The sequence below is a fragment of the Rhinatrema bivittatum genome, chromosome 4 (assembly GCF_901001135.1).
Source record: "Rhinatrema bivittatum chromosome 4, aRhiBiv1.1, whole genome shotgun sequence".
In the NCBI taxonomy this organism is placed as follows: Eukaryota; Metazoa; Chordata; class Amphibia; order Gymnophiona; family Rhinatrematidae; genus Rhinatrema; species Rhinatrema bivittatum.
In genome coordinates this window covers 294827077-294853241 of record NC_042618.1, presented here as the reverse complement: position 1 = coordinate 294853241, position 26165 = coordinate 294827077, and the positions used below count along the sequence as shown (strand labels likewise).

General features: G+C 44.6%; 1 protein-coding gene and 1 long non-coding RNA gene across 2 annotated transcripts in view; one reads left to right on the top strand and one right to left on the bottom strand.

The window, feature by feature from the left end:
* The window catches only part of THBS1 (thrombospondin 1), a 204542-nt gene that overhangs the window by 80953 nt on the left and 97424 nt on the right, over nucleotides 1-26165 (bottom strand). Inside the window, exons 11-13 of the mRNA XM_029600203.1 lie at nucleotides 17773-17925; nucleotides 15880-16098; nucleotides 4726-4833 (exon numbers count right to left, since the gene is read on the bottom strand). Coding sequence (XP_029456063.1) covers nucleotides 4726-4833; nucleotides 15880-16098; nucleotides 17773-17925 — 480 coding nt within the window. The remainder of the gene's footprint in view (nucleotides 1-4725; nucleotides 4834-15879; nucleotides 16099-17772; nucleotides 17926-26165) is intronic.
* The window catches only part of LOC115090739, a 98655-nt gene continuing 84243 nt past the window's right edge, over nucleotides 11754-26165 (top strand). The window contains exons 1-2 of the long non-coding RNA XR_003856490.1: nucleotides 11754-12064; nucleotides 21223-21312. This is a non-coding gene — a long non-coding RNA (uncharacterized LOC115090739). The remainder of the gene's footprint in view (nucleotides 12065-21222; nucleotides 21313-26165) is intronic.

Below are 26165 nucleotides of genomic sequence, written 5' to 3'. Positions count from 1 at the left end.
TTAGAAATCCACATAGTCTGAGAAGAGATCTGAGCTGCAGGCACCACTGATGTCTTACAGCTGTCAATTCTTGCGGCAACAAAGTGGAGCCCATGGTTGTTGCTATACATGTCAGCAGTTATAAGAAGTTCATGCTGCTTGCAGATCCTGTTGGGTTCTGTAGTTTGCCAAATTAAAATCCCTGAAAACCATGAGCCTTAGCCATAAGGAAACAGACCACTCATTCCTTCCCCCAGATAGCCACTCCAAAACACTTCCCATTTCCCCTGCTAATCTACCTAGCAACACTCTCCTCCCTCACACATTCCCTCACCCACTATTTCACTCAAGTCCCTTTCTAACCCATACTTTCCCCTTCTTGCTCCAATCCTATCCCAGCTTTTAACAGCTTCCACCAGCCGGTTTCCCAGTCCCTTCCTCTCCTTCTCACTTTTGAACTCGTGCAACAGGCACCTCCCCAGCATACCATCTTGTTCCTATGCTAGGCTGCTCTCAGTGTGAGCCATGCAGTGCCAAAAATTATGTGCTGTTTTCATTCTTGACTAGAATAGCAGGGGAGTTAGGCCACAATGTGGCTCACACTCAGAGCCGTGTGGTACAAAAAGACAACACTAGTTTTCTTCCTCTTTCCATAGGCCCTCCTTCTCTTACTGGCACTAAGAATTCTGCATACAAAAAGCTAAATTTTCCATCGATAAGCGGGGCTGAATTAGCCATGATCTCTGGGAGATGACATCTGGTGGCTCTGAACGGGTCTGTGTCTCCAAACTTGTAGAGCTTTGAGCTCTATTGAACATGTATGGTAGTTCCCATGTGGGCGTTGCTTCACGAGCCTCCTCAGTCTGTTTTTGTACGTGCTTTATAGAAGAGTCATTCTGTCTTTCCTCACATTTTTTTCACTCAGATATAGAACATTTTCAAAACCTCACTTCTGACACCTGGGCCGCTGCCTGCACCAATGCCTAGGACAAGAGCTGGGCCCAGACCCAACACTGAGCCCCAGTCCAGAAGCCGGATCCTGGCACCTGGACCTCAGCCTAGGCAAGACACAGACCCAGGCCCAACTCTGGAACCTGGTCTGGAGGCTGAGTCCCAAGTCTAGAGCTCAGGCCTTGTATGTTGATGTCCTCTTCTTTCTTCTTCAAAATGATGGCCATACACCAGAAAGGCATCCTCTGTTAAGGAGGAAGGCGCCAAAACTAATTTACTCTAGCGCACCCCTAGTGGATGTCGTCAGTTTGAAAAGAAACAAGAGGATGTCCCTGTACAAGGCTAGAGCTCTCGCCTCTGGGCCTGGGCCGAGACCCCAGTGCTAAGACCCAGCTTTCAGGCCAGGCCTTGGCATTGAGCCAGGACCTGGGCCAAAACACTGGCGTTAGGACCTGGCCTCTGGACTGGGCCCAGACCTTTGCCTTAGCCTAGGCCAGGCTGAGGTGGGACCAGGCCTCCAAGCCTGGCCTTTGTAAGTGGGGGCCGGGAAGGATCCTGGCATCTGCATTTTTCTAGGTGGGAGGAATGGGTGGTAGAGACAGGAGGCCACAGGGGGCCCCCGTTTCTTTTTTAGATTTGTTTTTGTTTTGTTTTTAATGTTTATTTCATTTTTGTAAACTAAACAAAATTAAATAAACATTAAACAAAGTGAAATTCATGGGAAAAAAATCCCAAAAATGAAATTAAAAAACAAATTTTTTTTTCCCAGCACACTCCTACTGGAATGAATAACTGAATATCATCAGTGTATAATCTATAGCTTGCACCAAGACCAGAAATCAGTCTATAGATTGGGGCCATATAGATTTTACAAAGAGTAGCTGAAAAACTGAGCTCTGTGGGACCCCAGTATCAATAGGGTGCCATGCAGACGTGGCAGATGCAATAATAATCTGCTGTTGACGGTTCATCAAATAAGACACTACTGCAGCACTACTCCTGAGATCCCACATTCCCTCAACCGATGGATTGAAATGTCAAGGTTGATGGTATCAAAAGCTGCAGAGAGGTCTAACAGTACCAAAACATAACTTAGACTGCAAGTAAACTTGCAAACAAAGATACTAATAAACCGTGGAAAACAAAGTGGGGCCTATGCAATAAAATTTATGCTAAAATGTTGTTAGCGTATGAATCAGTAAGAACTTATATGCAGGGTTGGCCTGGTGTCTCTATGGCAGTGCTGTGTCCTACCATATAGAGGGTCATGGTTTGATTCCGAGATCATGCCTCCCATACCCTGGGTTGGCCATGGCTGGGTCTGTGGCTGAAGTGCTGTAAAGCAAGCGTTCACAGCCCTTGGGGTTGGAACTGGGAAGGAAGTTATGGTCATCATTAAGGGTCATGTCTGGTGGCAGAATTTATGGTCCATGCTACAGGCTTTCAGAAGGCTCCTGGCCTCAGGACCATTGCTGCAATCACCAGACTATGACTAGTGGAAAACAGGTTTATTAAATTAAGGGGGAAAGATTTCCATGACACTAGAAGCTCAACACTGGTTCCAACTGAGGTGAAAGAGAAAAGAGAAAATACCTAATTTAAAAAAATGCATATTAAATACCACTTAAAAGTGGCATGTAAAAGGTTTTATCATGTGCATATTAAATTTTTATCCAGATTAGTGCGGCCATGGAACTAGTGTGCATGTAAACTAAAAACAAGTAGGGAATACATGCAGAGGCATGGCTTCAGCAGTATTTTCCAACAAGATCCAACATGAATCATAGAAGGGGTGTGTTTGTAGGGGGTGTAAAGGAGTATATCAGGTGCAGGGAGATGAGTGTGTGGTTGTATGCAGGTGACTATAAAGATATAGGTGAGTTGAAAGTTTGGGTGGGGTATGTGTGTGTGGAGTGGGTGTACATAATGTGTGTAATATGTATATATGTGTGAGAAATAGGGAGACATGCAGGTGGAGGTATGTTGGAGTTTGGGGGAGAGGCATATATGGTGAATCAGTGGGAGAAGTGATCAGGCCTAGCTTAAGTACTAGGTGAACTAGGCGATTGATTAGAGTGCCACATTGTGTGGGGGGGAAGTTCCAAGAAGGAGAAACAGAAAATGATCAGTCTGATTGCAGCCCAAGGATCCTAGGCCCATCCCACTGTTACATGACAGATGAGGTGAGCTGGCTGATTGCTTGCCGAGTGGAGGGGAGATGGAGCTGCCTTCGAGAACAGCTTATGCAGAGAGAAAAGGAGGGAGAACTGGCCACAGCTCTACCCCTCTGGCTAGCGGGAGAAGTTGACAACCAGTTCTTGTCTACTGCCGCCTCCTCCGCCAGCTGCTGCTTCCCTGTGAAGTCAATATACTCAAGGCCAGAAGGCCTTATGACACTATGGGGTTCGATGTGGTTCCAACTTTACAGGAAAGTGGCAGCAGCAGCAGGTAAGAAGTGCTGCTATTGTGGGTCTTCCTGCCAGCCAGAGGCTATCCAAGTATGTGTAGATAAGTGTGCCAGGGAGATGGATGGGAGAAGGAGGGAGGGAAAGGTGAGCATGCCTGGGGGGGGGGGGGGAGGAGAGGGGAGGATGCAGGTGGGGTGAAAGATGATTGTGCCAGTGAGGTGAGAAGGAATATTATGGTGTGCCATGACCAAGAGTGCTGGATAAATCTCAACAGGAAAAAGGATGGGAACCACTGCTATATAGGGATAGGAGACAAAGATGAGTTGAATCGTGGAGAGGGGAAGATAATAGTAAAGGGTGAATGAGCTTAGTGCAATGTAACTTTCCAATAGTTTTTTTGTACAATGTGATTGTTGCCTGAGAAGCAGCTCCCAAACACTGGTAATGGGACAGAAAGGTGATATGGAGAAAATAAGAGACAGAAAAAGAAAGCATGATCTAACACCACCACAATTCCTGGGATAGCCAGGCTGGTTCCAGCAGACTGCAACTCCCCAGAAAACAAAATCGGCTCAGTGCCAGTAAGTTGGTAGTAGTTAGTTACTATCCAATAAGGCCATGGAGAACTGGACTCACTGGTTGCAGAGCTTGAAAGCAAGATGATAGGGGAGCTGATAGCTCTTAGATTGGCTATGACAAGGTTAGGCAACTCCAGTCCTGGACTGCCATAACAGATCTGATTTTCAGGGCATCTGAAATGAATATGCATGAGATATATTTGCATACAATGGAGGACATGCATGCAAATATATCTCTTGCACATTCATTGTGGATATCCTGAAAATCAGACTTGTTTGAGGCACTCCAGGACCAGAGCTGCCTATCTCTGGGCTATGGGAACTTAAATGTTCATCTGCCTGGGAACCAAAGAGAAAGATAACAAAGCCTGTCATGGATTAAGAACAAATATTCCAAAAGTAGTCAAGCTTCTGTGGCTGAGATATATCCTTAGCAATGTGGATTGGAATACCTGTGCAGACTGGATGGGTTTTCTGCTGTCTTTCACTGTATTACTATGTTACAGTCAGCTCAGTAACACAATAGCATAGTAAATGATGGCAGCTAAAAATTAAAATGGCCCATCCAGTATGCCCTTTTGAGATTCATCCTCTTTCGGCAGATGTACATATAAAATTCCCAAATACAATCTAACACCCCCACCTGGGGTCTTCCATCCAATCTCTCAACTCTCCTCTCATATTCCTTTTTCCATGTAACATAAATCTACCAGTAACTGAAACCTGCTGAAATTCCCCAAAGAGCCCTATTCACTGTCCCTCCCCCCCAGCACATTTTTTGACATCAGCAGAATGCTAATGGTACTCACCCTTTCATCAAGGATTCCATCACTGTCATCATCATTGTCACAGGCATCACCAATCCCATCTTTATCATAATCTTCCTGGCCGGAGTTAGGAAGGTTGGGGCAATTATCCTTGAAATAAAAAGAGGCAGAAACATTGTGCTGCTTCCATAAACTTCACTCTTATGTGCAAACGTTTAGGCATTCCTAGCTTAGTTTAATTTCAATGTATATCTTGCTTAATCACTAAAAAAAAGTGCTCAGTCATTTATTACAGTAATTTATATTCTGCCTATTTTACAACAAAATACATAAATTACTATTTAAAAAATATTCAAAGCAATAAAATGACAGATTCAGTAAAACAATTGTCTATACGTGAACAGAAGCTGACACAATCTCTACTTAGTACACCTTTCTGTAATTTTTAATGCATAATTACTTAAGCCCAAAAAGCTGATTGACTAAATAGGCCTCCAATTAGTCAGAAACAGACAATGCAGAAGAATTGTAGGGAAAGGTTAGTCTTTATGCCAAACAAAAAACACTGGAGGAAAAAAAGTGAGGCTGAATAAACGACAAACAGAAAAGGCCTCACAATACTCTAATTCTTAGAACCTATATTATATATATATACTAGCCGTTAAGCCCGTAACAACGGGCTACATTTAAAAAAAAATTTTCGGTCCATTTCCTTCCCACTTCTTCCCCCCTCACTCTCTCCTCCCTCCCCCCCTCCACCTCATTCTCTCCTCCCTCCCCCCCACCTCACTCTCTCCTCCCTCCCCCCACCTCACTCCCCCACCTCACTCTCACCTCCCTCCCTCTCCTCCCTCCCCCCACTCCCCCACTCTCTCCTCTCAGCTCACTCTCTCCTTCCTCCCCCCACTCCCCCACTCTCTCCTCCCTCCTCTCAGCTCACTCCCCCTCTCTCAATCCCCTCCCCTTTCAGCTCATCCACACCCAGCAGACAGGGGGGTGTCCCTCCCTCGCGCGCGCCGCCACCACTACTGCTCCTCCCTCCCTCGCGCGCATCTCCACCGCTGCTCCTCCCGCTCCTGCTTGTTGTCGTCGTCATCGTCGTCGCTGCCGCGGCTACTGCTCCTCCCGCTCCTGCTCGTCGCCACCGCTCCTGCTCATTGCTGCCGCCGCCGCCGCTCCTGCTCCTAAGGAGCAGGCGCCATTTTTTTTTTTCGGGCACGCTTCGCTGTGGCCGACGTGCTGCCTGCGCATGCGCGATAGAGGTGCTCTCTACTGCGCATTTGCGGCACGTCGGTCAGGGCTCCCTTATCTAGTAGATATATATATATTTATTTTTTTTTACTAATTTTTACATTTCTTTAAAAATGGAGGAAAAGACCTCAGAGGCAGTCATTTGCAATTCTGTCAAAATGTACTGCTCTATGAACAAATCCATTTTTCAAAAATGGTGTATGTATGAAGCAAGAATTCATTCCCTATTTTTTTTAGAGACGCCTTCATGCAGCAGTATTTGTGAAACGCTGTCAGTGTTGGCACCAGCACTTGTTGAACCAGCGGCACTTTTTGAATCGGTTCTTTGCAGCAAATTGGCACCAGCTCTGTCAGCGGTTTAAGCTAAGTTTTGATAAGAACGCTTTTTTTGGCTGGATTAAGAACTTTGGGCAGTAGTAAAATGTTAATAATGAGCTGCTTTCAATAGCTGTGGAGTGGGTTTTGGAGTACTGAATGAAACACTGTTTGTGCAAAAAAAAAAAAAAAGTGGAGGTTTTTCTGACCAATGATTTGTTCATAGAGAAGTACATTTTGACCAAATTTATATATTTATTTATTTTACAAAATTATGAATGACTGCTTCAGAAGTCTTTTCCTCCATTTTTTTTAAAGACATTTAACAGTTGTTAAAAAATATATAATATAGTTTCTAAGGGATTAGACTACAGTGGTGAAGCCTTTTCTGTTTGTTTTTTGCTGATGATACCAAAATCTGCAACAGCATCGACAGCCAGGAATATGTGGAAAATATGGGGAGGGATCTAGCGAAGCTGAAAGAATGGTCTAGAGCAGTGGTTCCCAACCCTGTCCTGGGGACCCCCCAGCCAGTCGGTTTTTCAGGATATCCACAATGAATATGCATGAGAGATAATCTGCATGTTATGGAGGGAGTGCATGCAAATTTTCTCTCATGCATATTCATTGTGGATATCCTGAAAACCTGACTGGCTGGGGGGTCTCCAGGACAGGGTTGCGAACCACTGGTCTAGAGTCTGGCAGCTAAGATTTAATGTTAAAAAATGCAGTTATGCATTTAGGATGCAAAAATCCAAGGAAGAGGAACAATATAGGGGATGAAATTCATATAAGCACAAAAAAATAGAGGGATCTGGGGGTGATCATATCTGATGATCTTAAGGTAGCCAAAAGGTGGATAAAGTGACAGCAAACACGAGAAAGATGCTTGGCTGCATCGAGAGAGGAATGGCCAGCAGAAAAAGGGAGGTGATACTGCTGTTGTGTCTGTTGCTGCTCGATGCCCTCACTCCGCCCTCTCTACCTCTGTGGCGACTCCCTCCGGGTCTGATGGATGGTTAGCTGCTGCGGCATCTTCTTGCCATCTCCCTCCGGCGTCCCCAGACCGGCTCAACGCTGCGGATCCGCCATGTTGCCTGATGATGTAGGGCGCATGCTCCGATTGATGTACAAGCAAGGGTGCGAACCTCGGGGGCGTCCCCCTGAGATGACATCATCCACTTCCAATATAAAAAGGTCTCAGTATTCGCTAATGAATCGAGTTAGCAAGGATTGATAGCAGGGATTGCTTGACTCGCTAGTCTCTCTACGCTACTCTGCCTCCTCGGACTTACCAGGGGTACCCGCTCTTTGGGGGCCTCGCTCTCTTTTCTTTATTTCAGATTGCAGATAGGAACCAGTACTCGCTCCTCGAAGACCCATGTTCCTGGACACTCTGAAGATTCTCTACTGCTTGGAAGCTATCGCAGATACAGACATTTGTGAGTTATCATCGCTCTCTGAGCTTTCCCTGGAACCAGGTACTCACTCCTCGAGGGGCTAACCCTTTCCAGCTACTGAGCTTCCTTAAGACCTTATGTGAGATTTGTCATCTAGTTCTGGCTATGAACACAGCATACCCTGTCTACTCACTATCTATAGTTTCTCTACAGCTCAGCAACCCTGGGATCACTGTTCCAGTACCTGAGGGACTTCAGCCCTGCCGGGCATCTCAGCTCACTACTGCCACCTCTGGTGGTTCTACTAACCTGTCTAATAAAAGAACTATCTGTGTCTGTCTCCATACCCAAGCCTAGCCGGTGGTCCCTCTCAGGATATCCTCCTGGGGGCGCAGTCATCTGCCATCGGCCCAAGGATCCACCTATCTACATTCCTCTACAGCTGAGTGCCCTCTCCAAGCACTCCGCTGGTATAGATTGCTACTCCTTCCCCATCAGGAGTCTTTAGCAACAGATTCATAACAGCTTGCTAGCTCCTCACGGAGATTCATAACAGATTGCTAACTCCGTAGTCAAAACCCTAACAGATTGTTATCTACTCTCTCTACAGGAGCTGAGCATATCAGATTGCTAACTCCTCCCTTCTTGCGGAGCAGATCATACAGATTGCTAACTCCTCCTTCCACAGGAGCAGATTCACAACTGATCGCTAACTCCTCCCTCTTTCAGGAGTCCGCAACCCAGTTTCCTAACAGATTGCTAGCTCCTCCTTCCACAGGAGCAGATTCATAACAACTGCTCCTACATGGTTCCCTTGTGAGACCTCATTTGAAATACTGTGTACAGTTCTGGAGACCGCACTTTCAAAAGAATACCTCAGAGGGTGGCTACTATTATGGTCAGTGGTCTTCTATTGTATTTCTTAGTTTTTATAAATTTCTTTTCTGCACTGATACTTGTTATGTTTGAGGTGGATGACAATAAAACACATAACATATACATTAGAAAATAGCAATACAATTGACAAACAGTACCAAGGAAAAAAGATCTGCTCTGCACTCAACAGCAGCCTTTAGAAAGTCAGTTAAAAGATTTGACACCAAATGCCTGTGTAAACAAGCATTTATAAAGCCTATGGAGAAAGACTTAAAGATCTAAGCATGTACATCCTAGAAGCAAAACAAGATAGGCAGATATGATAGAAACATTTAAATACCTCCAAGGTTTCCATGCACAAGAGGAAGGCCCCTTTAAACAAGAAGGAGACTCTAGAATGAGAATTCTTAGAATGAGGGTGAAAAGGGGTAGACTAAGACTAATCTTAGGAAATATTTCCTTACAGAGAGGGTCTTGGATGTATGAAACTGCTTTCCAGTGGAAGCGGCGAAGACAAAAACAGTATCTGAATTCAAGAAAGCATGGGATAAATACTGGCAGGCAGACATATCCGGCTAACTTAGATGGGATATTCAGCACGCAGCACAGTTATGCTGCTGAATATCCCTGTAGAAAGTGCTCCATAGGTGGATGTGTCATATCCATCTATGTTTAGACCTGCTATTGAGCAGGTTTAACTAACCTGGATAATGTTTCCATCTAAGGCTGAATATCGCTACTTAGCCAGATAACTTATCTGGCTAAGTAGCGCCACCCAGATCTGCCCACAAATCTAGTTAGCTGGATAAGTGACTTATCTAGCTATGTAGCAGCAGGACTGGCAGAACCACCAGGTGAACTAGGCCTGGGCCTAGAGCACTGACCATTAGGGGGTGCAAGCCATGTGGGGGTGGCAGTGTGACCGGGGGTGGGGGAGGGGGTTTGCAAGGCAGAAGGTGCTTGGGGCATCTAATCCCCTTACACCGGCCCTGGGTAGTGGCTGCTGAACATAACTGGAATTTAAGTCTGGTTAATGCACTTTGAATATTCGGCCCATAGGATCTCAGAGGGAGTATTGGGAATTGTAAAGCTGAAATATTTGAGTGGTAGACAGACTAAATAAGCCATACAGTCACATTCTATTTTTCAATGTCTTTCTATTCCACAGTTTAAACAAAAATTTCAGACTCTTCTATAACCTCTCAGATTGTGATTGTTGTTCTCTCTCTTTTCATAAACCATGGGCCCCTCTAACAACAGTCTGAGAATTTCAAAATAAAGAAAATTCACTCTTACAAAGCAGGAAGAGGATATAAAAAAATCTCTAAACATTTCCAGCTAACATTTTCGACTGTCAGAAATATAAGAAACAGTATCTTGTGTGGTTGTAGTTGGAACAGTTCAATTTTCATTTCATCAGTCCAAAGCACTTTGTTCCAAAACGTTTCAGGCATATCAAGGTTTTGTTTTGCATAATTTAGATGATAACTTTTGTGATGAGGTCATAGAAAAGATTTCCTTCTGACAACTCTCTCATGCAGATCATTTATTTGTAAGGAATGCTGTACTATGGACCTGTGGATAGTTACTCCAGTGTAAGCTAAGCTTTTCAGCAGGTCATTTGCAGTTGTAACTGATAGCCATTTTCGGTTACTAATAAGCCCTGGGTGAGACCTGTTTTCAAGTTAGAGTGGTGCAGGCCCGTAAGGGGAAGGTTTCCATTCAGATGCAGCCCTCCTTTTGTGGGGTCTGGAATGGCCGTCCCCCTGGGAGGTTTTTTCAAGCAGCTCCCTACAGGGAGTCTGTGGGCAGTCCATTATGGGTTTTGAGAAGTTAGGAGGTAGTTGGGAGCTTTTGCCTTTGCTGTTTTTCAGGCCCAGTCAAAAAAAAGCAGGCTAACCCAGACTGTGGAAGCTGACCAGGGTCGGGAGGGTTTCCATCCAGTCTACTCACTAGCTGCTAGGGATATCTCTCTGGGTATAGTTTGGGCTTTATGCATTTTCTTGGTAGGATGCCTGGTGAAACTCTGTGCACCACTGGACTCGGGAATTGAAGAACCCTGTTATGGGGGCTGCCCAGGTTAGAAGACCTGCCTCTCTACACCTCAGCAAGGACAGAGGAGATGGTGACCTGGTACCCGGGACTGGCATGTCCACTAGGCAAAACTAGGTGGTCACCTAGGGCACAATCAGAAAGGGGGGGGCAAAGGGCAGCCATGTGGGGCCGTGAGTAGAGCCCATCTCGCTCACAGCCAAGAGGAGTAGAAAGAAACTCCGTAGGCTATGAGCAGAGCCCATTCCGTTCACGGCCAAGAGAAGACTCAGCAATCGCGAGTGGCAACCACCCTGCTCGTGGCTGAGAGAAGCAGACTCGGCAGGCCGTGAGCGGCTGCTTTTTGTGTGTATATGAGATAGAGAGAGGGAGCCTGTGTGAGGAAGTGAGAGTGCATGTATGTGTGTGTGAGAAAGGGAACCTGTGTAAGGGTGTGTGTGCCAGAGAGAAAGGGAACCTGTGTGAAGGGTGTGTGCGTGTGTGTGTGTGTGTGTGTGCAAGAGACAGAGAGAGTATGTATGAGGGGGTGAATGAAAGAGAGAGGGAGCCTTTATGAGGGAATGTGTATGTGAGTGTCAGAGAGAGGAAGCTTGTATGAGGATGTGCATGTGGGTGAGTGGGATTGTGTGTGTAGGAGAGAGCGATGGTGTTAGTGGGAGGGAGGGAGCCTGTGTAATGGCACATATGTGAATGAGAAAAGGAACCTAATTGTGAATGTGAGAGAAGAGGCCTGTCTGAGTGAATAAGAGCATGTGTATTTGAGGGAGAGAGGGTGTGATAGCGAGAGAGCATTTGTGTGTATGTAGGTGTGTTTGTGTAACTAGTAGAGTGTGCATGTGTGAGTAAGCTTGTGTGAGTTTGGTTTGTGAGAAAGAATGAACATGTATAATTATGTGTGTGTATGAGAAAGGAGAAAGTTTGTGCACAACAACCCCCGTTCTCCACCCCATCAGCTAATCCACAACAATCTCAGGGCATCTGGAAATCAAAAGTTCTCAGGTAGTTTTGTTAGTTTTAATCACTGGGTGTTAATATTTGATGTGGGTGCTGTTTTTCAATTTGTTTTTTGGAGCTGGAACTATTTTTTTTTTTTTTTGAGTTTTTAATTATTGGATGTCACTCCATTTGTCTGCTTTTTTGAAATATTCCTTTTATTAGTACAATTTTAATATTGTTGATGTTTTTTATTTCTTCATTTTACTGTTGCATAATTTTGACTTGTGTTTTTGGGGTAGGGAAGCCAGGGCTAGGGCCTGGGCCTGGAACGGGGGTCGGGGTCGACAAGGCAGAAGGTTTGCCTAGGGCACCTAATACCCTTGCACCGGCCCTGCTGGTACCAGGGCCCTCCGGTATTAAATTGGTTTACAAGGGAAGAAACTTTGAGTTTAAGACACAGTGGAAGTGCTTGACTGAAGGGAACATCAGAAGCTGCTGTTTCATCTGGATTCCTCCCAGAAGGGATCCAAGCACCATGAGAACAACAAACTGTAAGTAACAAATACATTGAGAATACTGACGACACCACACAGGAGTCTTCGCCCTGGGGAGAGGGAGAGAATTTTGCAACTCTCTGTGCCAAGTCTGTTTTGTATATTTTTATTCAGGGTTGGAGGGGGATCCCTGCCATACAACCAATAGTGGGTACCTTTTCCACTCCTTTTACTCCTTGGAAGTGGGGATACCCTGGGTCCCTGTGAGGGGATACATCTGCACAAATTGAGAGAAAGAACTGTAAAGTGCACAGATAAAATTGTGGGGTTGAGACTGAATAAATTGTGCCCATTTATCACTGCTTATCTGCAAGTAAACTTATTTTTGGACACCACCTCAGAGTCTGGAGTGCTTTTTGCATAATGGGCTCACAATGTGAACTTCATCACAGGATGTTCTTCACCTAGGGGCACACAGACCTACCAGAGACACCCTTAGCACTTAGGGCCTTGGAAGATAACTTCTCCCCCCATCCAACAAAGGATCCACACCTTTGGGGAAAAAAAAGAGACTGTATCTGCTGCAAGCCAGGGTCCCTGCCCCAAAGAGACTATAAATAAGTTTATGGCCCCACCCGTGCAGGACATGCACACCGGGGTGGGTTACACAGTGATCAGTGGGATGGGTTCTGTTTTGCAGATCTGGCCAATTTTGGGATAGTTCTATCAGAGATTTTTCCTGATCTTGCCCTGACTTCAGCAGTTCCACGTAACTTTCATTTCTTAATGTTTGTGAAAGTTGAAATTGTTAACTGGAAGAGTTTAGAGATTTTTTTTTAATTAATATATAGTCTTCTCCTGCTTTGTGAGAGTGAATTATCTTCATTTTATAATATTCAGACAACTGTTGAAAGTAGACAGAACAATCAGAACCTGAGTCAGAATATTTGTTCATCTATGGAACTTTCTTCAACTAATTGCCTATCAAGTCAATTTTTTGGGTCTTAACATTTTTTTAAAAAGCAGCAATGAGTCAACTAGAAGGGTGTCAATCTTTTGCACATGCCATATTCACTTTTTTTTTTTAATTATTTTCAATGTTAAAAATAGCAAATAAATAGTATTGTTTTTAAATTAAAAATTGGAAAATGATGTTATGTTTAATTTTGTAGCATGCAGGGGTTGTGTCAGCTTCTGTTCACTTAGAGATTCACTGAAATGTGACTAGGGTGCCTAAACTTTATAGCATTTAGCAGTGCTATAAAAATAAGTAGATGTCATAAGTTCAACATAGGCATTTCAGCCAGCTACAACTCATATATAGTCAAATACCATTATTGGGAACATTCCATTCCAAATATGGCCTGAGAAAGGCAATATACAGTAGGACAACATCTTCATTCTTGGATCTCTATCTCCCACATTTATTTCATACTAACAAAAACCTAGAGATCTTCATTTTCAGTTTTTATTTTATTTTTCCTAAGAATTTCAATTTAAAAAAAATCAGTGGAAAAATGAACTTTTCCACTGATCTTTCTCCTGTGTGTTATATGAGTCATTTTCCATTTTATGTTATAACATTGAAATTCCAAGGAGAAATAAAATTAAAAACTGAAAACAAAAGTCCCTGCATATACCAAACTATTGTGCTGCTTGACTTCAACCAAGATGGAAGATATTGGCAGAAAAGGATTAATCTGTTTTCCAGTCTGCCCATTTGTTTCAGTCTCTTGTGCTGCCATTATCACTGATCTTCTCCCATCCTTCACTTTCCAGTAACATAATAACATAGAAGCATAGTAAATGATGGAGAAAACCCCAAATGGTCTATCCAGCCTTCCCCACAAGGTGTTTAAGGTTTTATGTAGATACATATAGGATATCCTCTTGCAAAAATGTTATACCAAAAGTTACCACAGATTACCCTGTTTCTTCATTTCCATCTTCTAGCCATTAAGGGTCTTCTGTATTTCTCCTATATTCTTTTCACTTCCTCAATCAGTCTTGTCTTCACCACCAGCTCTGGGAGGACATTCCATGCAGCCACTACACTTTCCATGAAAAATGTCCTGATTTTGCTCCCGAGTCTACACCTTTGGAGTATTTTATCATGACCTCTATTTCTACAACTTCCTTTCCAGTGGAAAAGATTTGATTCTATGTTCTTTGTGGCCCGAGAAAGCCATTGGAGAGTTTGGGAGGGGAAGTGGAGCTCCCGTCTCTCCCTGGTTTGTCGGCGTTGCTGAGCCCAGATGCTGGAATGCTCCCAATGGATCCTGCTACCTGTTGCATGTTTCTGCTACTCTGGGGAGAGAAACTAAGGGGCGGATTTTCATACTCCGCGAATAGGCCTACTTTTGTTTGCGCTCCAGGCGCAAACAAAAGTACGCTGGATTTTAGTAGATACATGCGGAGCCGCGCGTATCTGCTAAAAACCTGGATCGGCGCACGCAAGGCTATCGATTTTGTATAGCCGGCGCGCGCCGAGCCGCGCAGCCTACCCCCGTTCCCTCCAAGGCCGCTCCGAAATCGGAGCGGCCTCGGAGGGAACTTCCTTTTGCCCTCCCCTCACCTTCCCCTACCTAACCCACCCACCCGGCCCTGTCTAAGCCCCCACCTTACCTTTGTCGGGGGATTTACGCCTCCCGGAGGGAGGCGTAAATCCCCGCGCGCCAGCGGGCCTCTTGCGCGCCGGGCCGCGACCTGGGGGCGGGTACGGAGGGCACGGCCCGCCCCCGGACCGCCATGGGCCGTAGCCACGCCCCCGTACCCGCCCCCAAAACGCTGCCGACACGCCCCGAAAACGCCGCGACAACCGGGACCGCCCCCGACACGCCCCCGACACGCCCCCTCGGAGAACCCCGGGACTTGCGCGAGTCCCGGGGCTCTGCGCGCGCCGGTAGGCCTATGTAAAATAGGCTCACCGGCGCGCAGGGCCCTGCTCGCCTAAATCCGCCCAAAACCGGGCGGATTTAGGCGAGCAGGGCTCTGAAAATCCGCCCCTAAGTGAAGACTTTGTGTCGAACCCAGGGTCAGAGAATGCTGAGAGCTGTGTTGTGGCAGATTTGGCTGGCCAGGTTATTGCTGTAGGTCCCAGGTTAGTTCAAGTCTCAGTGGAGGAGACTGGTGTGGATGAAATTCAACCTGCTGCATCTCAGATTCCTTCTTCCTCACTCCAAAGGTAGTCATTCTAGTGAGACCATCTCACTTTACTTTGGAGTCTATATGGGATGTTATTGAATAGCTGGGTAATTGCCAATCTTGTATGTGAGTAAGAGTACACATGTAAATCACCTGCATTTATAGGCACACTGTAATGGAGGCTACAGTATTCCTGGGATGGAGCTAGGGTGGGAGGAGAACAATACAAGCAGTTTTTGATTTTCAAATCTATGCACATAGTTTTGTTTGGAAAAAATATCTGCAGAAAATGCAGGTGCAAATCTCTGTGGGTACATTTTCCTTGGACAATTTTCAAAGTGAGCATACATCTACTTTAAAAACTGGTGCAAAGACAGTGGGTAAAAAGTACCCATAAACTTTGCAGCTGTGTAGATAGTATGGAAATTGCTACCTCTGCAGATACTTTCTGACCAAAACTACACACGGTTTTGAAATATCCAAAACTATGCATATAGCTTTCTCCCTAATTCAACCCTGCCTCTGGAATGCCCCCACCGCAATGTGGGAAAAAGTACACAGATTGTAGAACTTCAGGTCTTCATTTACCTGCATACAGAGTGGGCAATTTTCAGATAGCTGATTTACATGGTAAAATGCTTTTTATCTGTGAAAATCCCTTTAATAAGTGCCCTCAATATATTTAACATTAAATCTTCTGAGATAACCTTAGGAAGGTATTTACTTACTTTAGTGCAGTGATAAGTGGCATTAGCAACACAAACAAGGTTCTCATTTGGCCATCCATCTAGATCTGTGTCTTCACCACAGATGATGCCATTTCCAGCATAGCCTGGCTTGCATTCACAGCGGAACATTGGGTCTGTGTAATGCCCAAGGTAAATGCACCGGGCATTCTTATTGCAGTTGTGGGTTCCATCAGTGCAGGGGTTCTGGGGCTTGCAGACCTACAAGAAAGACACAGCTGCAGATAGTTTACATCTTCTAAGAAGTCTTTTCCTACATGTGTATTGGGAGACATTTTAATTTAAATAGAAAATTCACATTTAGTCCTTTTCACTAAAACAGCAGTTTTGCCTCCATTAATACCAATTGTGAAGGGCTTTAAACAAATAGTTACTCATGGAAAAAATTACCAAGAATGTGAAAACAAATTATTCTATTGGTATATTTTTCTTACTTTGATAAAATGAAATCCCTCCTCCCACATAGTCAAGTCTGACAGTCTAGAAATGATAAACAGGTTTTAGGCATATTTTCCTTCAGTGATAGTAGAATGGGTACACCGTTCATCAAACTGATTGACAGGTGAGATGAGGATGATGTCAGCTAATCAGCATTCACTTCCAGTTTAGGCCACACCCACATGCCACTCATAATTCTGCCAATGCTCCACCCCCTCCCATAGACATGAAATGGCATAGCCCTTCCCAAAATCATGCCTCCAACCCACCCCAAACCACTCCTCTGCTCTGCCTAAACCAAGCCCCCTATGTTATCATAAGAAATAGTCCCTGAACACTTTTTGATCATATTCGTGGAAGTCCAACTGAACCATGCCCCACCCTGCCTCCATATATGCCCTCCTACATCATCATCATCAAAAATAGCCTCTTTTGCTTTTGATGACATCACCAGATTGCTGCCAAGGTGGTGATACAGCTGGAAACAGGAGTTCCTAAGTAATAGTTACTTCGTGACCTGTGATGTAGTAGGAAACTCTTCCACTCTTTTTAGAGTGACAAGAAGAAATTCCCTCTTCCCTTCTCCCCTCTCTCTGATCAGAAGGCTTCAGTGAAAAATGTGCATGCTTTCAGGCATTCAAAATGAAGTTTGAGAAGATCCATAGTAATACACAAAAAGAATGATTAATTGCAGGGGTTAGAAAACTCAAACAAGTAAAGTGAATAAAACAAACCTTGGGTTTTTAAACAAACATTACTGTGTTTACAGCGGCACCGACCTCTGGGCCTGACTACTGGTGTTCGCTGCCTGCTGTCTGCCCTGACCTTAGCCTGGATTTGGACTCTCGCCCAGGGACCTGCCTAAGTCCTGTTGGCCGTCAGTACTCAAGGGCTCAACCTGGGTTAGTATAGGTGAAGCTCCTGTCTGTCCCATCGAAGGGTATGTCTGCCAGCTGTCGGTATGAACTGATTTAGGTTAGACATAATCCTATTTCTGTCTGGTGCTGGCTCACTGTAGATTCATATTTGTGCTTTATCTTCAAACCCTGGTAATATATTATTATAGTACCTCTGGTTGATCTCTCCTGTCTTCATTCCCACACTCACCTCTTGGTAGAAAAGTTAGTGGCTATACCAAAGAAAATACTCCTTTATAATAAGAAGCACCTATGAGAAGGTCATTAACTTGCACAAATTTGCACCTCAAATGTATAGCAACATTTAAGTTGCTTGAGGGCTAAGAATATGGATAGCATTCTGTTCATGTAGCTGCGTTTAACTCATACCCAATCCAAATACAGGCAAATAGATAAATAACTGGACAGAATGAGGGAAAAGACATTTTTTTCATTTTCCCATCATATCTCAAAGCTCTTCTACAATACATTAATCATAGCCACCATTAAAAACAGAAGAAATCCAGAGCTGTCTCATTACCTGTTTGTTTGCTGTGGCTTCGTCAATGTTTCTGCCAAAGGGCTGTGTCCCAGTGAAGCGAGGAGGACAGGGAAGGCAGTTGTATCCGGGCTCTGTATTTTCACATCTGTGAACGCCATTGTGCACAAAGCAGGTGTCTGGAACTTCTTTACACTGAAGGAGGGAAAGAAACAGCTTCTCAGTGGGGATGCTAGAATCCTCTCCTTGGCTTGAAACAAATACCTCCTTTACATCTCAGATGTACTTTCACATATCCTGAACAAAAGCATACCAGGGTCCTAAGCATACCCATCTTGCCCTGGCATATTCCTTTTCCCCAAGCCTGAACACATGCACCTTCCACTTACATTTCTGGAACTGTTTATGCAATCCTTGTTCCCCAATCACCCAATAGTATCCTTATTAACCAAGCACTTTTCCCAACCCTATCCCCTTCATATCCTGCAAGTACTGCAACTACTGCCATGTGTTTCTGTTCTCTTAACCCCAAAGCATTCTCATAAGCCCTAGAAGAATTTCCTCTTATCACTAAATTTTTCTTTACTGCAGGATTTGTAGGTTCAGTAAGTCCATCCCTCTTGATTGTCAGTTTATGAAAGGCAAAGAGAATAATGGGTATCCATAGCTAATTCTATGTAATTGGCCATATGGTCTAGATAGGTCATATGGTCTTTCTGCTGCCATGTTTCTTCGTTACCAAGGAGTGGAAATATTCCTTCCCAACCCTAAATATAGCAAAGCTGCTTACCTGTAACTGGTGTTCTCTATAGACAGCAGGACAAATCAGCAATACAAGAAAGATAATATCCTCTGATAGTGCTGACATGGACATGCTGTCTCAGAGCCTAACTTTCAAACAACTTCATGCGGGCCCATAAATGGCTCCACGCAGATTTACCATAGTATTTTAGAATTGGCATGGATCCATCTGTGCAAGTTCTAAAATACGCCCTAAAATACGTGCTTAATTTTCTGTGTGTGGAAATTTTCACGCATACTTGGGAACTTTAATACGCATGTACTTTTTCACATGAACATACTTACCTCCAGATTTGCCAGAGCGAGTTCATTCTAAGATGGCCCTCTCCCTCCCATTGGCTACCAATGCATCCCATTCCACTCTGTGGATGCAGATTGTGCCTACTCTTCTCTTTTCCTCTAAGTCCTTCCAAGTGGATGTGTCCAACATGCCTGAGACCCTTCCCCTTACACTCTCTGTTCCTGTTACTTTGGGACCTGTCAGCACCTCCACTCTTTTCTGTTATTTCAATTCAATTTCAACTTATTAAAATTTATAAGCCACTCTCATGGCAGCTAACAGATCAAACATGCATAAGATAAAACATACAAAAATGAGAGACAATATGATCAAACCATATCTGCTGTACTACAGGTATTATTAAATAATCATTTAAGAGTCTTTAAATGCCTTATTGAAAAAAAATGTTTTTAAGGCCTTCTTGAAAGACTTCACATAATCCAGGGATCTAATAAAGGCCTGGATTCACTAAGGCACAATGTTTTATTTTGGGAGGGGCCCAATATCACGGGGGGGGGGGGGTCTGTGAAATTTTGACCCTCTCTGACAAAATATCATGGCAGAATTGCCACGTTCTTTTGCTCGCAAAAAAGGCCCAAGAGACAAAAGAATGTGGCTGCAGTGTGATGGCGCTCCCAATGCACTGTGGCTCAACATGATTCCTCCCAGAAATAAAAAAAAAGTCATTGGGGATCTTACTAGACCACACTCCCACCCCCAATTGAGGCGGCCCCACCCCCAATTGAGGTGGTCCCCCCAAAAAAGTTTAAAATTAATGTTGCTATGTGACAACGGATCCCCCATGGCCAACTCCCAGTGTACATAGTGAAACCCCTCCCAAAGAGTGAGCCTCCAATCCCTGCCCCCCCCCCCCCAACACTCAACTTTTCAAAATTAATGTTGGTGGCCTAGTGGCCTCCACCTTGGACTCCCTGGGTCCCCCCAAACCACATTACTATAAAATCCTCATTGGTGTTCAGGGGGAGGGCCCGGGGTGTACCTTAGCCCCTGGCCCAGTTGAGCCATTTTCCAAAATGGTGCCAACCAGGTCTTTCCTTTATCATGTAACAGAGGCAAGGTCCAAGGATCGGACCCAGGCCATGAAGGTACAGAGAAGGGCGACCAAAATGATAAAAGGGATGGAACAGCTCCCCTATGAGAAAAGGCTGAAGAGGTTAGGGCTGTTCAGCTTGGAGAAGAGATGGCTGAGGGGGAATACAACAGAGGTCTTTAAAATAATGAGAGGTCTTGAATGAGTAGATGTGAATTGGTTATTTACACTTTCGGATAATAGAAGGACTAGGGGGCATTCCATGAAGTTAGCAAGTAGCACATTTAAGACTAATTGGAGAGAATCCTTTTTCATTCAATGTACAATTAAGCTCTGGAATTTGTTGCCAGGGGATGTGGTTAGTGCAGTTTGTGTAGCTGGGTTTAAAAAAGGTTTGGATAAGTTCTTGGAGGAGAAGTCCATTAACTGCCATTAATAAAGTTGACTTAGGGAATGGCCTCTGCTGTTACTGGCATCAGTCGCATGGGATCTTCTTAGTGTTTGGGTACTTGCCAGGTTCTTATGGCCTGGATTGGCCACTGTTGGAGACAGGATGCTGGGCTTCATGGACCCTTGGTTTGAACCAATATGGCATGTTCTTTTGTGGGGTCCCAAGGGCCATGAGGCCACCAATGTTATTTTTAAAGTGGGGCCACTACCAGCTTATTATCTATTTTGAAAGGGGAGGCTGGGGGGTGGGAGACTCACTCTTTGGAGGGGTTGACTGCATAAAGGGGAGGTGGAACAGGGGGGAAGGTTCATCATCACACAGCAACTTTAATTTTAAGGAATTTTTGTGCAGGGCCACCTCGATTGGTGGCCTGAAGGTGAAGTGGAGGTCTAGTAAGACCCCCGATGACTTATATTTTACTTCTTGGGGGGGGGGGTCTTGTTGGGCCGCAGAGCCCTTTAATTCTAATGCAGGAGCATCGGGACCTTTGTTGCAATCTCGGTGTACCTGAAGTAGCATAACATTTATGGAAAAGGTGAAGATAAAATAACATGGCTGAAAAATTTCTAAGTCAGCCACATTATATTATTTATATAGGATTAGGTTATGAGCTGCTTTTCATGGATTTGCAAAATGTATGCATGCGAATGTCATGCAAAGCAGCTCATAATAGGAGCAGGGGTTTTGGCCCAAACATCATGCAATATTATGATGATAGAGTTATATTGCGCGATATGCTGAACTTATTGTGCAATACACACTGTTTATTGTGGCTTGATAAATCTCCCTAGAAGTCTGGGAAAGAGGTTCAGAATACAGGACCCACTGCTGAGAATGCTCTATTTCTTGTAATATTCAAATATGCCAGCTTAATTAAGGAAACTTCTAAAAAAAAATTATTTCCTTCAGATCTCAAGGATGGAGAAAGCTTATAAATCCTGAGGACTGAATTCACCCAACAGTCAGAATCATCATGAATTATTTTTGAAGATGGTAAAGGTGAGCTTATACAAGATCTACAACTTGATGGGGAGCCAGTGGAGCTCAGATAAAATGGAAGTTATGTGCTACTGCATTTGTGTTATCTTCCTCCTCTTCGCTCAGTCTCCTAGAATAGAAACTTCTCTGGAAACGTGTCTACACTAATTTTTGCACCCTTGATGGGGTCTTTCTCCAACTCCTCTCGTCTCAGACACAAATTCTGGAAATCTTCCTCATGATTTTCAGATGTCTTAGATGGAAGCATAGGGGTAGATTTTAAAAGCCCTGCGCGCCAGCGCGCCTATATTGCATAGGCCACCAGCGCGCGCAAAGCCCCAGGACACGCGTAAGTCCCGGGGCTTTGCTTAGGGGGCATGTTGGGGGGCGTGTCGGAGCGGTGTGGCATTCGGGGGTGGGGCCGTGGGTGTAGGGCTGGCCCAGGGGCGTTCCAGGGGCATGGCCGAGGCCTCTGAAGCAGTCCTCGGGCCGGGGAATGGCGCGTCGGCAGCTAGCCGGCACGCGCAAGTTACGCCTGCCTTGGGCAGGCATAACTTTTTCGACAAAGGTAGAGGGGATTTAGTTAGGGATGGGGGGTGGGTTAGATAGGGGAAGGGAAGGAAAGCCGGGGGGGGGGGGGGGGCCGGGAAAATAGTTCCCTTCAAGGCCGCTCTTGAAGGGAACCGGGAAAGCCATCGGGGCTCCCCTCGGGCTCGGCGCGTGCAAGGCGCACATGTGTGCACCCCTTTGCGCGTGCCAACCCTGGATTTTATAACATGCGCGCGGCAGCTCACGCATGTTATAAAATCGGGCATAGATTTGTTCATGCCAGGTTGCGCGAACAAATCTACGCCCACGCGTATGTTTTAAGATCTGCCCCTAAGTGCAGAAGTGCTACTGAAGTTGCAGTTGTGTGAATTTAATGAATTTTGGGAGATCTAAGCTTGCATCTTTATAACAATAGGTGATACAGTCAGATAGCCAGGACAAAAGTGTTTCCCAGCTGGAAATCCTTGTTTGTTTGGATCATGAGAGATAAACAATTGAAAAGACTTCCTGGAACGCTTCCTCCTTTCAATGGAAAAAAGTAGGAGTCTTCTACCATCTAAGGTGTGGCATGCTCGCTCCACTTAGTTATAGTGAGGTTTGAGGGAAAATGAAAGTAGGGCTCAAGGAACTGTACCAGAAGCCGCAGACTGAAACTTGCTGGAATTCATTGGCAGAGAATGTGGTTAAGGCAGTTAGCTTAGCTCAGTTTAAAAAAAGGTTTGGACAAGTTCCTGGAGAAGTTCATAAAGTGCTGTTAAACAAGTTGACTTAAGGAATAGCCGCTGCTTATTACTGGCATCAATAGCATGGGATCTATTTAATGTTTGGGTACTTGCCAGGTACTTGTAACCTGGATTGGTCACTGTTGGAAACAGGATGCTGGGCTTGATGGACTTTTGGTCTGACAAGTATGGCAACTTCTTATCTTCTTATGACCATAGATTGAGTCAAATAGATTTGATAAACTACATTTGGAAGAAACTTAGAATGAGTTATTAGTACAACTCTATTATAATTTTCTGTGTATCAGTAACATAATGAATGATGGCAGATAAAGATCAAAATGGTCCATCCAGTCTGCTCAGCAAAGATTTTAGGATTGTAACTGCCACTCCATGCAGGTTACCCCCTCTTGGCTTCTGTTTAGATTTGAAACTGCTGCTCTGTGTAGATTACCCCCATATAGAAGCGTTATACCAAAAGTTACTACAGGTTTCTTCATTTCCATTTGCTAGCCCTTAAGGTTCCTGTGTGCTTATCCTATGTCCTTTTGATTTTCATAACCATTCTTGTCTTCATTACCTCTTCCAGGAAGGCATTCCATGCACCACCGCTCTTTTCATGAAAAAATATTTCTGGATATTTCCTTGTCCTAGAGTCTACTCCCTTAGGGTGTCATATTTACAGTTTCCTTTCCATCGAAGAAGGTTTGATTCTTTTCAGATATTTAAAAGTCTATATCATTCCTCTCCCATGTCTCTCCTCTCCTCTATTGTATACATGTTTAGGTCTTCAAGTATCATCTCATTTGTCTTTTGGTGCAGATTCCATACCATTTTGGATGCCTTTCTCTGGGCTGCTTCTATACTATATCTATTCTTTTTGAGATATGGTTTCCAGAACTGAACACAGTACACCTCACCTCTATCCTGTACAGAGGCATTATCATTTTCTTTTCCTACTGTCTATGCCTTTATCTAAGCAGCTCAGCTTCCCACTGGCCCAAGTTATCGCTTTGCCACATTGCTTTGCTACCTTCAGGCACTGCAAGGTTTTTCTCCTGGTTCATGCACATCAGTCTCTTGCACACACACCCCCCCATCTGTACAATTCCTTTGGATTACTACACTGCAAATGCATAACTCTGACTTCTTGGCATTGAATCATAGCTGCAAAATCTTCAACCAGTCCTCAAGCTTTTTTAGTCACTTCTCAATCCCTGTTCTCCTTCAGAGTTGTTCACTCTGTTGCAGATTTTAGGGTCATCTGCAAAATGACAAAACCCTCCACAATATCACTCAGAGATAATGAACATAATTAGTCTCAGTATAGATCCATGAGGCACTCTACTTATCATTCTTCTCAGAGCTGTAGGAGTAAGGACCTCTACTAAAACTTGTGCACATTTGGCTAACAAAAATGGAGTCTCTACTGCATGGATGCATGGGATAGTTGGCATCTTTTGCTGCAAAAGACAAAAAACTGCTTTATTCACAAAAAAATTATGAAGGTTTGTGTACCTGCATAACCAGAGCAGATGAGGCACCCATGTGGCTGGGGTTTATTGCTTTGCTCCCAAAACCTATCAATCAGCATTTGTGAACTTATAAGAGAGATGTTTACTTCAAAAGCCTAACCCACTGTTTGAAAAAAACACTGGCAGTGTTGAACCAATCAGATTGTCTATCTGGAAGCTAATTGCTCTGCAGTAATGAACTATGAAATGCAGATGAATACCTATAAAAAGGGGAGAGACAAAGGTCTAATTTCACTTTCAGCCACATGTAACATCTTCAAGGACCCTCACATCTCCATGCATGCCTAGCCTCTATTGGGGTAGAATGCCGCAATACTTTGAAGAGAGCTGTAGTCATTCTCCTAAGAGCTAGGCTGACAAAAATTCAGAACTGGCTAATTCAGTTACCTCTATAGCTGTGACAAAGCACAGCAGAGAGAACTTCCTCCACAGCAGCCTGGATCAGCTATATACAGACTAGGTGGGCATTTATGTTCCTATGGCTTTAGTCAAAATAACATTGGTATCTTTTAAGTGAAAACTACGGTTGATTTGATATGCTAGTCCCTTACTGATTTTATATCAAAAAAGATTTTCTATTTGTAATACCTTCTGAATCCATGGTCCCATGTAACATTTGTTATGTAAAATGTTTATAAAGTAAGATCATTGTATTAGCTCTAAAGAAATCCCTAATAAAATATCCATTATCTAATACAAACAGTTTTGTATTATTTTCTGATAAACTCAGATCAGTCATAAAGGTATAGTTTATATAAGCTATTGCATGCAACTGCCTTATATAGTGGAGGTTCTATGTGAGATGTCAGATTTATCAGTCATATAAATGAGCCCTGACCGAAGTGCCACAAATGCGCAGTAGAGAGCAGCTCTGCCCGATGTGCTGCGCCTGTGCGGACCAGAGAGCTCTCACCGACTTGCATGCCGGCCGAGAGAGCTCTGACCGACATGCCTCTCAGGGGCTCCGGGTAATTATTGTGTTGTGTCTGCGCATGTATGATATAATGACCTCATCTGGTGTTGGGAGGGGGCAGGGTGATGTCTGCACTGCAGGACCAGAGGTTGCAGCAGCAGTACCGGCACCAGATAGGCATGTTCCATGTTCCATGTAAACCGCCTTCCCGGCGATAGTTATCTCTGTTAATTGTGAACCGGAGTGATATGTATTGTATACAGGAACTTCCGGTATATAAAAACCAAAAATAAATAAATAAATAAATAGGCAGTTCTGCCAGCACCAGATAGGTTGGTGGAGGTTTCCCAGGCCCCACTAGCACAACAAAGAAAGAGGAGCATGGCTCAGGCAGTAAAAGAGCTGAGGAGTTTCTCGGGCCTCACAGTAAAAGGAAACAAACAAAAACATACCAGCTACACAAAGATGATGTCAGAGACCAAGGTAGAAAGAGACTAGAAGAAGGAGGATAGTAAGAGGAAAGGGGAAGACCAGAGTAGGTGGAGGAGGAGGAGTGGGAGAATAAGGAAGAGACCGGTGCTGGGCAGGCGAGGAGCAGTGAGTGAAAGGGGAGTACAATGGAAGAATGAGGGGAGAGGGGGGCTGCAGGGGCAGACCAGCGGGTGATAGAATGGGAAGGGGCTGCAGAAGAGGGCCTGTGGAAGAAAGAAGGAACATTAGGAGAATGATAGATGAGGAGGAGCAGTGGGAAAGTGAGAAGGGGAGGGGGTTGGGCAGATGGGGCAGCAGGAGAGTAAGAGGGGAGGGGAGCTGGAGGAGGGAGCATTGAGTGCAAGGGGAGTGGAAAGGGAGAGAGGGTGGAGGGGGAAGAGTACACATCCTGACACCTCCACTCCCTTCTATCCCCCATGTACACACATCCTATTCTCCCAACCCCCCATCCCACAACACACTCCCCAACATACACACCCACACTAGCACCCCACATAAACTTGCATGACCCCCACAAACACCCACCACACCCCCACATACACAAGCCCCACCCCCCTACACTCACCTACACAAACACACTCACCCTCAAACATACACTCAGCCCCACACACCGCGAATAACGCATTCAGCTGTACTGCCAGATTTCCTGCAGCTTCACTTGAA